This window comes from Trachypithecus francoisi, unplaced genomic scaffold (genome assembly GCF_009764315.1).
Source record: "Trachypithecus francoisi isolate TF-2019V2 unplaced genomic scaffold, Tfra_2.0 Lachesis_group17, whole genome shotgun sequence".
Classification (NCBI taxonomy): Eukaryota; Metazoa; Chordata; class Mammalia; order Primates; family Cercopithecidae; genus Trachypithecus; species Trachypithecus francoisi.
The window spans coordinates 65,230,117-65,242,709 of record NW_022681462.1 but is presented as its reverse complement, the minus strand read 5'-3'; the positions used below and the strand labels follow the sequence as shown (position 1 = coordinate 65,242,709).

Genomic DNA, 12,593 nt, shown 5'->3' with positions numbered 1-12,593 from the left:
ATTTTCAGATCACATAGGACTGGAAAAAACTTTAAAAATTATTATTGTAACTTTTTACTTAGTAACTTATAACTTAGTAAAAAGTTATAGTAATGATATAACAATAATAGTAGGAGCTAACACATAATACCAGACACTTACTCTAAATGCTTTTACATGTAAGTCCATTTTACTCTACATGTAAGTGAAGTCCATCTTACATTACATATGTCTTCATCCAAGTTTCTGAAAGCATCTGTCTGTGATTCATTCTGCCCATTTTTTGAAATCTTAATACTTCCAAGAGAAATACTAAAGAGGAGGGAAAAGAACAGAACAATAAAAGGTCATCCTGGCATTTGAAAAACTTTTTCTTGTTTCTAATTTTGTACTTCAGTCCAAATTTTATTAGGAATAAAGCTAAACATAGTTGATTTTTAAGATGTGTGTTGTACTTTTTTATAACATTTCACATTTTGAGAACATAGCCCATGGCTTTTTGTTTCTTAGTCTATGAAGTGTGTAGGCATATAGACCTTCGTCAGCCTGCTACTCTCCTTTTGCAGCCGGGGCGCAACCAAGATACTGAGTCCTTACTCTGCCCTTGGGCACACTTGGTCCTTTCTAGCCAGCTGTTACTCCTTGATTGGAGTTGGCATAAAATCTATTTTTTATCACAGCATTAAAATAATCAACTTTCATTTAAAAGGATGTTTTTCTCTTGCTATTTTATAGAGTTTTTATTTTTGTAAGTGACATTTTGTAATTGGCAATTATGGCAAGTTTGTGTCGCATTAACCAGATTATTATCAACTGTAAATATTACAGAGGTTTATTATTTGACAAGTTAATTATGTTTTGTGATATACATTTTCTTATTGATCTGGTCTTCTGAATGTTAATGGTTTATATTTTTTGTAAACAAAGCAAGTACTATATTACTGCTTTAAAATTGATGTCACATTGCTTATTGATCAATCCAGCAATTAGATGTTCTTAAGCTTTTTAGAAAGCCTTTGTGTTTGCTTTACTTCTGTAATTGTGTGGCTTAATTTGTGATCTGGAAGAATACAGGCTCACGTATATTTTTGTGTGACTAGTTGATTGAAAATCCTAATTTTTTTTTTTTGCTGTCTGTGGACTTACAGAATGAAAATCATTTTTATAGTTGAAGTAGCTAATCTAAAATTTTCCACAAGTTATCTTTTTTTTTTTGGAGACAGAGTCTTGCTTTGTCACCCAGGCTGGAGTGCAGTGGTGTGATCTTGGCTCACTGCAATCCCTGCCTCTTGGGTTCAAGCGATTCTCCTGCCTCAGCCTCCTGAGTTACTGGGATTACAGGCGTGCACTACCACACCTGGCTAATTTTTGTATTTTTAGTAGACATGGGTTTCACCATATTGGCCAGGCTGGTCTCCGTCCACCTCAGCCTCCCAAAGTGCTGGGATTACAGGCGTGAGCCACCTCACCCGGCTGTTACCTTTTTTTTTTTTTTTTTTTGAGATGGGATCTTGCTCTGTTACTCAGGCTGGAGTGCAGTGGCACCATCTCAGTTTACTGCAACCTCTGCCTCCCAGGCTCAACTGATCCTCCTGCTTCAGCCTCCTGAGTAGCTGGGACTACAGTTGCGTGCCATCGTGTCTGGTTAATTTTTGTATCCTTTTGTAGAGACAGGGTTTTGCCGTGTTGCCCAGGCTGGTCTTGAACTCCTGGGGTGAAGTGATCTGCCCACTTTAGCCTCCCAAAGTGTTAGGATTACAGGCATGAACGACTGTGCCTGGCCAAGTTATCTTTTTTTTTTTTTTTTTTTTTTTTGAGACGGAGTCTGACTCTATCGCCCAGGCTGGAGTGCAGTGGCCGGATCTCAGCTCACTGCAAACTCCGCCCCCCAGGTTCACGCCATTCTCCTGCCTCAGCCTCCCGAGTAGCTGGGACTACAGGCACCCGCCACCTTGCCCGGCTAGTTTTTTGTATTTTTTAGTAGAGACGGGGTTTCACCATGTTAGCCAGGATGGTCTCGATCTCCTGACCTCGTGATCCACCCGTCTCGGCCTCCCAAAGTGCTGGGATTACAGGCTTGAGCCACCGCGCCCGGCCAAGTTATCTTTTTTGCAGCTGGAAACCATCATTCTTAGCAAACTATCACAAGAACAGAAAACCAAACACCGCATGTTCTCACTCATAGGTGGGAACTGAACAATGAGATCACTTGGACTCCGGAAGGGGAACATCACATCGGGGCCTATCATGGGGAGGGGGGAGGGGGGAGGGATTGCACTGGGAGTTATACCTGATATAAATGACGAATTGATAGGTGCTGACGAGTTGATGGGTGCAGCACACCAACATGGCACAAGTATACATATGTAACAAACCTGCACGTTATGCACATGTAACCTGGAACTTAAAGTATAATTAAAAAAAAATAATAAAAATAAAATAAAAAAAGTATATTTTTATTGAAGTATAGTGTACATGCACTGAATTCCGGATCTTTTTGCTACTACTTCTATTTCTTTCTTTCTTTCTTTTTTTTTTTTTTGAGACGCAGTCGTGCTCTGTTGCCCAGGCTGGAGTGCAGTGGCGTGATCTTGGCTCACTGCAACCTCCACCTTCCTCCAGGTTCAAGCGATTGTCCTGCCTCAGCCTCCTGAGTAGCTGCGACTATTGCCACCACATCCGGCTAATTTTTTGTATTTTTATTAGAGACAGGGTTTCAGTGTGTTAGTCAGAATGGTCTCCATCCCTGACCTCGTGATCCACCCGCCTTGGCCTCCCAAAGTGCTGGGATTACAGGCGTGAGCCACCATGCCCGGCCTCCACTACTTCTATTTTTTTTTTTTTTTTTTTTTTTTGAGGCGGAGTCTCGCTCTGTCGCCCAGACTGGAGTGCAGTGGCGCAATCTCGGCTCACTGCAAGCTCCGCCTCCCGGGTTCACGCCATTCTCCTGCCTCAGCCTCCCGAGTAGCTGGGACTACAGGCGCCCGCCACCTCGCCCGGCTAGTTTTTTGTGTTTTTAGTAGAGACGGGGTTTCACCATGCTAGCCAGGATGGTCTTGATCTCCTGACCTCGTGATCCGCCCGTCTCGGCCTCCCAAAGTGCTGGGATTACAGGCTTGAGCCACCGTGCCCGGCCCACTACTTCTATTTTTAACTAGTGCTTTTACCTTAATATATTGCCTTTATATTTAGGTAGTCCGAAGTATTTTTCATTTAGCATTCCAAATCACAGAATTTTAGACCTGTGAGGACCTTATATGTAATTTGTTTAAACCCTCTGTATTTTTTGGTTGAGTCCTTGGTTAGGTCTAAGGTCACCTAACTGGATTAGTATCCTGTCGTCTAAATGATTCTTTTGTATGTTTTATTTATCTACTTAACATTTATTTTGGATAAGATAAATATTACATTTTGTTATATGTTTGTATAATTTGGCGTTATGGGGCAGATAAATTAACCTTGTTGAGCCTTCATCTTTACAAGGGACTCATTTAATACTTTCTACCTTTACCCTTCCTGTGTTGAGGGTTTTTGTAGTGATTAAATGAGTAACAGCCCTACAGATCATAAGATATGCAGAAAACAGTAGCTTTGACTGGGCTCCCGGAGGACTTTCACATTAACACAGAAGCCTTGACATACAAGGGAAGTGGGTACCACTGGAGGCTTCTCTAGAGTTGTGCTAGTGGCACGCATTTTCAGTTGTCCCTTCCAGCCAGGAAGTTGGAAAATGGTCATCTGAAGCCTCAGTTCATTCTGCTCCTTTCTTGATACCTAGGAATGTGGAGACTGGTCGTGGCTGCTCTCCTTTTCAACTTCGTTTGCTAGTGGTGACAACTCAGGGCTCAGGACAGTGGCTGATGTCCCATATCCTTTCAGTGCACCTCATGCCAATTCCTTTCGGCAAGTTTTTCCTGAGCCAGTGTTGCATCGTGTCCATGTTTGTAAGACTTCTGTGAGTCTTTAAAGCCTCACACATATTTTCATATTATGGGGATTTGTGAGTCTTTCTAGCAACATTATAAAAATAGTTGACTAGCCAAACTTGCTTTACATTTAAGAGTAGCAGTAATTCATGTGGGTGAAACTGCGGCTCCTGACAGGAATTAATTTCACCGTGGTAGAAAATTATTCAAGGTTAAGATGTTGTAAAGGTATCCCTAAAGATAACAAAATAAAAGACTTTATTTTCTGTTTTTGCTTAATTCTTTTTGTCATTAAGATGTAATATGGTTGACTCATTTGGTGAGTTTTTGTAGCTTAAGGAGTTTCATTTCTTCTTTTGTTTAGGTGGTTTTCAGACTACTGTGTTGTCTATACAGTTACGGAAATGTTTTCCATTTCAAGACTTTTTTAAAAACTTGTTTATGGTTCTCTGTCTTTTCATATAAACAACTGTAAATGGGAAAGGGCAACAGGATTATAAGAAAATTGTTAGTGAAGGGCTCCCAGAATGAAATGTACTATAGCAGATGGTTGCAGGAAGTGAAGTTATAATCCTTTACCCTCCAACTGATTCTTGTTTCCATTTTGTCCATGGTAGACTATAAATTTTCTGACTTTTGGTTTCCAGACTGGTTAAAGGTTTGAAAAAGGTTACATCCTATAGTATATATGCCCATGTTTCTTTTCATTAACTAATTTTTTTTTTTTTGGCATCCCCTTTCCCATTCAGGCCCATGTTTGTTTTGTTTTGAGATCGAGTCTTGCTCTGTCACCCAGGCTGGAGTGCAGTGGTGTGATCTTGGCTCACTACAACCTCTGTCTCCTGGGTTCAAGTAATTCTCCTGTCTCAGCCTCCCAAGTAGCTGGGGCTACAGGCATGCGCCACCATTCCTGGCTAATTTTTGTATTTTTAGTAGAGATTGGGTTTTACCATGTTGGCCGGGGTGGTCTCGAACTCCTGACCTCAGGTGATCTGCCTGCCTCGGCCTCCCAAAGTGCTAGGATTACAGCGTGAGCCACTGTGCCTGGCCAAAACTTTGTTGAGTACATCAATGAAATCGGAGAGAATTTATATCTTAACAATATAAAGTATTCCAGTCTACGAACACAGTGTATCTGTTAATGGTTCATTCAGTGTATAACTCAGTGATTCATTTCATTTCTTTCTCTTTTTTTTTTGAAACAATCTTGCTCTGTTGCCCAGGCAGGAGTGCAATGGTGTGATCTTGGCTCACTGCAACATCTGCCTCCTGGGTTCAAGTCATTCTCCTGCCTCAGTCTCCTAATAGCTGGGATTACAGGGACGTGCCACCACGCCTGGCTAATTTTTGTATTTTTGATAGAGATGGGGTTGTGCCATGTTGACCAGGCTGGTCTCACTCCTGACCTCAAGTGATCCATTTGCCTCAGCCTCCCAAAGTGCTGGGATTACAGACGTGAGCCACTGTGATCAGCTCAATGATTCATTTCTTTTACAACTTTTATTTAATGAGTAGGGTTGTCTCTGGATTTTTTTTTTTTTTTTTTTTTTGAGATTGAGTCATGCTCTGTCGCTTAGGCTTGAGGTTAGTAGCACAGTCTTGGCTCACTGAAACCTCCGCCTCCCGGCTTCAGGTGTTTCTTCTGCCTCAGACTCCCGAGTAGCTGGGATTACAGGCGCATGCCACCACACCCGGCTAATTTTTGTATTTTTAGTGGAGATGGGGTTTCACTATGTTGTCCAGGATGGTCTCCATCTCTTGACCTCACGACCCACCTGCCTTGGCCTCCCAAAGTGCTGGGATTAAGGTGTGAGTCACTGTGCCCGACCCATTTTTTATTCTTATAAATCAACTTGAACTTTGTTCTGGGATGCATTTAAGTTACTTGGAAACAGCCTGATGTTTGGTTGTCGCATCTATGATTTGTTGAGTGTGGAGCAGTACTCAGCCTGGGGCTTAATTATTCACTCTTACAGAGGCAAGATCTTTCTGTGTAGTCTACCCAATACACCATGAACTGTAAGTTTTTCCAGTGTGACTGTTTGTAAGTTAATACTGCTCACAACACTGTGTAAACACTGAGCAGTGTCTTGTCTGTTTTGTTGTTGTTGTTGTTTTAAGGCAGGGTCTCTATCAATTGATCCTCTCGCTGGTGTGTGCCACCACACGACTAACTTTCTAAGTTTTGTTTTGTAGAAACGAGGTGTTAACTATATTTCTCGGGTCAGTCTCGAACTTCCAGGTTCGAGGGATTCTCCCACCTTGGCCTCCTGAGTAGCTGGGACTACAGGTGCATGCCACCAAGCCCACCTAATTTTTTTTTTGAGACAGAATCTCGCAGTGTTGCCCAGGCTGGAGTGCAGTGTTGCAATCTCAGCTCACTGCAACTTCCACCTCTCAGGTTCAAGTAATTCTCCTGCATCAGCCTCTGGAGTAGCTAGGATTTCAGGTGTGCACCACCACTGCCAGCTATTTTTGTCCGACCCCATGGAGGCTTGCTCTGTTGCCCAGGCTGGAGTGCAGTGGCACGAACTTGGCTCACTGCAACCTCCGCCTCCCGGGTTCAAGCAATTCTCCCACCTCAGCCTCCTGAGTAGCTGGGATTACAGCCACCTGCCACCTTGCCCGGCTAATTTTTATATTTTTAGTAGAAATGGGGTCTTGCCATGTTGGCCAGGCTGGTCTCGAACTCCTGACCTCAGGTGATCCACCCACCTCGCCCCCCCAAAAAGTGTTGGGATTACAGGTGTGAGCCACTGTGCCCAGTCCTAAGTTTTGTATTTTTTTGTAGAGATGGGGTTTTGTCCTGTTGCCTAGGCTGGTCTGGATCTCCTGGGCTCAAGCTGTCCGCCTGCCTCGGCCTCCCAAAGTGTTGGGATTACAGGAGTGAGCCACTGTACCCAGCCTTAGTTGTTGTTCTCCTATTACTGAACATTTGGTTTATTTCCAGTTTTTGGCTGCTGCAAATAAAGCTGCTATGAACATTCATGTATAGGTCTTTTGGTGTACTTAAGCTCTCATTTCTCTTGGGTAATTACCTAGAAGAAACATCGTTGGTTCATGTGGTGAAAGAAACTTGTCACAGAAATTTTACTTGAGTAGATTTTGCCGAACAGATTCCCAAAGTGGTTGGACCGATTTTTCATTTCCTCTGTTAATGTATGAGAACTCCAGTTGGTCTGTGTTCTTTCAGTCTTTTAAATTTTAGCTATTATGGTACCTTAAGTTTAATGCTTCATGTGGGTAATATGAAGGCTAGGGTGATCAACTGTCCTCACTTGCTGGGGACTGAGGGGTTCTCTAAATGAGGGACTTTTTTTTTTTTTGAGACGGAGTCTCGCTCTGTCGCCTGGGCTGGAGTGCAGTGGCCGGATCTCAGCTCACTGCAAGCTCCGCCTCCCGGGTTTACCGCCATTCTCCTGCCTCAGCCTCCGAGTAGCTGGGACTACAGGCGCCCGACACCTCGCCCGGCTAGTTTTTGTATTTTTTAGTAGAGACGGGGTTTCACAGTGTTAGCCAGGATGGTCTCGATCTCCTGACCTCGTGATTCGCCCGTCTCGGCCTCCCGAAGTGCGGGGATTACAGGCTTGAGCCACCGCGCCCGGCTAAATGAGGGACTTTGAGCTTTAAAACCGGGAGACACTCCCTAATGTGGTTTTTAGGTGAGTTAGCAGGATGTGAAGGGAAAAGCAGTAACTTCCCACAGTCAAACCAAGCCCAAGTACAGATACCTAGGCTATCCTTATCCAGAGGTGTGTTCTCTAATTACCAAAGACAGGGGCCCGGCCATCCACTCCCTTTCCCTTCTAGTGTCCGTGCAAACTGATTTCTTCAGAGAAGCCTCTGCTGGCTCATCAAGCTACATGAATTTCCTCCGTCATGCTTCCAGAGTACGCCACATAATTTTATGGTACTCACTACATCTAAAGGTCTGATTCTTGCCTGGAATCCGGGGTGGACTGTAATTCAGGGTAGGACTATTATGTCTTCCTTATAGATAGCCCCAGAACACGTTGGTTGGCACATCAATAAATTTCCTTTTTTTTTTTTTTTTTTTTTTGCTGGAGGTAGGGTGGAAGGGAGGACACAGATCCTGGTTGAAACATGTGGCAAGGCAGATTGTTAGATGTATAAGCCATGAAAGTTTAGTTTTTACCCTAATGGTGGTTGGTTGGAAGTTATTGAGGCCTTTTTATCAAAACTGGAGAAATATAAATTGTGTTTTAGGAAGCTGCTTGCTGAGGTGTTAATGAATTAGAGGATAGATGGTGCTCTGCTGCTGCTAGATAACTTGGTTCTGATTCTTTGTTTTAAAATTAATAGCAAGTGAAAAATAGTACAGTGGCATGTTGAGACCATATAAAATTCCAGATGGACTTGGAATTTATTATAGGATTGGGCAGCTTTTGCCAGATGCAGTGTTCTTTGAATAATAGTAAAGCAGAAATAGCTTAAATTTCTGATGGGATCCTGATTTGCTATCGAATAACTTATGAGTCCTTGTATCTCAACACTGTGAAAATAAAATTTCTGTGATAAATTTCTTAAAGTCAATAAAGTAAAAAACTCTTACTTAGCCAGTTTTTGGTTTTCATTTAATATATACTTTTAGGTAAGATTTATTTTGCATTTAGCTCAGCAGTTCCTAAAATCCTTTCCAGGGCGTCTTTGAGGTCAACACAATTTTCTTTTTTTATTTTTTGTTTGAAACAGAGTTTAACTCTTGTCGCCCAGGCTGGTGTGCAATGGCGTGATCTTGGCTTACTGCAGCCTCTGTCTCCTGGGTTCAAGCAATTCTCCTGCCTCAGCCTCCAGAGTAGCTGAGATTACAGGCACCCGCTACTATGCCCAGCTAATATTTTGTACTTTTAGTAGAGACGGGGTTTCACCATGTTGGCCAGGCTGGTCTCAAACTCCTGATCTCAGGTGATCTGCCCGTCTCGGCCTCCCAAAGTGCTGGGATTACAGGCATGAGCCACCGCGCCCAGCCTCAAGTGTAACTCTTAAGTTTAGTCTCTTTTCCACTTTGTGTTAAGAAGAATTTTGAAAAGCAGTAGAACGAAATGTGAAAAATAAAGCCCCTTTTACAGTAACTTGTTGTTTATGTTGTGCTGTGTTTTATGCTGTAACTTTTTGAGTGTATCCTTGCAGCTGCTGAAGTTAGTGTTGCTTGATAATTCTTACTTGGTCTGCTCTGAATGTTTCTTGAGGTTCACTTTTACCCCACAAGTAAAACAGGGTGGATACAAAGATAAGTGACCTGTCATTGTTCTCAAGGGATGCAGTGAAATCAGATAACTGTAGAGTAGAGCAAGGCCTATTGTGAAGTACCTTAAGCGTATATGGGTGCTGCTTTGTAGCAAAGAGGAGTCTCCCCCTGGAGATAAGCGAGAGTCTCATGGATTAGACTCTGGCTCAGAGGCATTGTTCAACCTTATTTATTTATTTATTTCGAGATAGGGTCTTGCCCAGGCTGGAGTGCAATGGTGCGATCTCGGCTCAGCACCCTCCGCCTCCTGGGCTCAAGTGATCCTTTTACATCAGTCTCTAAGTAGCTGGGACCATGGGCTTGGCTACTTTTTGTATTTTTTGTAGAGATGTTGCCCAGGTTGGTCTTGAACTCCTGTGCTCAAGTGATCTGCTTGCCTCAGCCTCCCAAAGTGCTGGGATTGCCGGCATGAGCCATCATACCTGGCCTGTCCAACTTTAAATTTATCTTCTGAATTCTCTTTACTCTTCATCCACACTAATAGTCGATTTATCTTACACTGAGGTTTACAAATTGCTTGAGCTCAGGAGTTCGAGATCAGCCTGGGCAACATGGTGAAACCCTGTCTCTACTAAAAATACAAAAATTAGCCAGGTGTGTTGGCATATGCCTGTAATCCCAGCTACTCAGGAGGCTGAGGCAGGAGAATCACTTGAACCCAGGAGATGAGGTTGCAGTGAGCTGAGATTGTGCCACTGCACTCCAGCCTGGGTGACAGAGCGAGACTCCGTCTAAAAAATAATTATAGAAATACATAAATGAAATTTGAAATTTAACTGGTAAATTTTAAAAAGTGGTTTTCATTAGTGATCTACATGAGAGATGCCATTGTGGTGATTTTTGTCTTTGGTTAGGTTGGATTTCAGTGATTTTGGTCCTTTTTACGGTGAACCAAGGGATCATATAAGAATGTAAGATTTACTGTTACTGTTGCAGAGCTGGTTGCTGTTTTAGCTCTCTGTAGGGTATGCATTAGAATTCAGTTAGCTGTGTCTTATACAACAACAATTTGTCAAATCCTAATTAGGTAAAGAGTATAATTTTGTATGTGATATTTTCTAGTGCTAATAGTGCCAGTGCAGCAGTAACTTTATTGATCTTCACTGGTGAAATGTTATTAGACCTGCAAGTAAATGGCCCTTTTAGTGCTATATTTCTCTTTGAGTAGTTCATTAAAAAGGACATCCAAAGAATTTTAAATTGCTTTATTCTTGCTTTGAGCTAGGTGAGTCTTTTTCTAAGTTACTGTTTAAGGTTCATTTTCAATTCAGTTTTTAAAGTTTGAAAGTAGAAAAGAGATTGATACTCCATTCATTACCCTCATGCTATTCATAGAGAACTGCTTCAGCAAGGGCATTATCTTTGATAAAATCCCTTCTGTGAGGCTGGGTGTGGTGGCTCATGCCTGTAATCCTGGCACTTTGAGAGGCCAAAGGGGGCAGATCACTTGAGCCCAGAAGTTCGAGACCAACATGGTGTAATCCCATCTCTACTAAAAATACATAAAATTAGCCAGATGTGGTGATGTACGCCTGTAATCGCAGCTACTCTTGAGGCTAAGGCATGAGAATTGCTTGAACCTGGGTGGTGGAGGTTGCAGTGAGCTGAGATTACACCACTGCCCTCCAGCCTGGGCGACAGAGCAAACTCTAGCTCCAAAAAAAAGTGAATTAATTTTTAAATTGATACGTAATACTTGTGTATATTTTGGGGGTATCATCTGCCATTTTTAAGTTGGAGTTTTTGTTCCTTTGAGGCCCTGATAATTTTATGGTTATAGTTGAACTGACAAGATAAATGTTTAATTATTATTTTTTTTTTTTGAGACGGAATCTTGCTCTTTTACCCAGGCTTGTGTGTAGTGGTGGTACGATCTTGGCTGCAACCTCCACCCCCTGGGTTCAAGCAATTCTCCTGCTTCAGCTTCCCGAGCAGCTGGGATTACAGGCACCCGCCACCATGCCCGGCTAATTTTTGTATTTTTAGTAGAGATGGGGTTTTGCCTTGTTGGCCAGGCTGGTCTCAAACTCCTGACCTCAGGTGATCCACCCGTCTCAGCTTCCCAAACTGCTTAGGAATACAAGCGTGAGCCACTGCACCCAGCAAATATTTAAATTTAAAATTGATTAGTTTGAAGAAAATACTGAATGAAATGTTGATTTGATCTGCTTCAATATCCAAACAGATAATGTGCTTTGTACTAATAAATTCTTTGAATTTTATTTGTGTAGAAGAAATTGAGGAAGAATCTGAAACAACAGTTGAGGCTGACTTGACTGATAAGCAGAAACATCAGTTGAAACATAGGGAACTCTTTTTGTCACGCCAGTATGAATCTCTGCCCGCAACACATATCAGGTAAGAACTTTTTAGGAACTAAAGTACTCAGTACTATAGTGACCAAAAAACAAAAGACTTATTTGAAGCGTTTTCCGGCCTCTTCTCAGGATCTTGCTTAAACTACTTTGCTAAAGGCTTCATAATGGAATTTTAGGTTGGAAATTTATAATGTGTATTAGCATATTAAAGCCCCACAAAAGTTCTCCAGTAAAGTAACCATTTTAACTTTGTTTTAATACAGACTTTCCTGGCCAGGCGCAGTGGCTCACGCCTGTAATCCCAGCACTTTGGGAGGCCGAGGCGGGTGTATATCATTTGAGGTTAGGAATTCGAGACCAGCCTGGCCAACACGGTGAAACCCCATCTCTACTAAAAATACAAAAAATTAGCTGGGTGTGGTGGTACGCGCCTGTAATCCCAGCTACTCAGGAGGCTGAAGCAGGAGAATTGCTTGAATCTAGGAAGCAGAGGTTGCTGTGTGCTGACATTGTGCCACTGCACTCCAGCCTGGACGACAGAGTGACGCTCTGTCTTTAAAAACAAACAACAACAACAAAAAATGGCCTTTCCCGATTGATTTGAATATCTTTTCAGAACGGTACAGAAGAGTGTCCAGCAGACATCATTTTGGGAAATGCTGGTCTGCCAGGTTCTAAGAAAATTATATAGCCATTGGAAGCCAAAGGTTAGAACCTAAAGTCTGCTTCCCAGGCAGTTGACTCTTGACATTATAGGATGTATGGCTTTTCGTTTTCTTTTGAGGAGCACTGGGATGAAAACTTTATAGTCTTTTTTTTTTTTTTTTTTGAGACGGAGTTTCGCTCTGTCCCCCAGGCTGGAGTGCAGTGGCCGGATCTCAGCTCACTGCAAGCTCCGCCTCCCGAGTTCACGCCATTCTCCTGCCTCAGCCTCCCGAGTAGCTGGGACTACAAGCACCTGCCACCTTGCTCGGCTAGTTTTTTGTATTTTTTAGTTGAGATGGGGTTTCACCGTGTTCGCCAGGATGGTCTCGATCTCCTGACCTCGTGATCTGCCCGTCTTGGCCTCCCCAAGTGCTGGGATTACAGGCTTGAGCCACC

The 12,593-nt window shown here is 42.7% G+C and overlaps 1 protein-coding gene and 1 long non-coding RNA gene across 11 annotated transcripts in view; one reads left to right on the top strand and one right to left on the bottom strand.

Annotated features, from left to right (window-relative positions):
• Positions 1-12,593, top strand: part of MTA3 (metastasis associated 1 family member 3) — a 193,920-nt gene that overhangs the window by 30,689 nt on the left and 150,638 nt on the right. For all 10 annotated transcript variants that reach the window (XR_004428358.1, XR_004428357.1, XR_004428356.1 and 7 more), the window contains exon 4: positions 11,406-11,532. Coding sequence is in view for 7 of the 10 variants with exons in the window: in XM_033175888.1 (XP_033031779.1) it covers positions 11,406-11,532 (127 nt within the window). In the remaining 3 variants the exon portion in view is untranslated. The remainder of the gene's footprint in view (positions 1-11,405; positions 11,533-12,593) is intronic.
• Positions 1-12,593, bottom strand: part of LOC117062412 — a 30,493-nt gene that overhangs the window by 7,213 nt on the left and 10,687 nt on the right. The window contains exon 2 of the long non-coding RNA XR_004428359.1: positions 142-291. This is a non-coding gene — a long non-coding RNA (uncharacterized LOC117062412). The remainder of the gene's footprint in view (positions 1-141; positions 292-12,593) is intronic.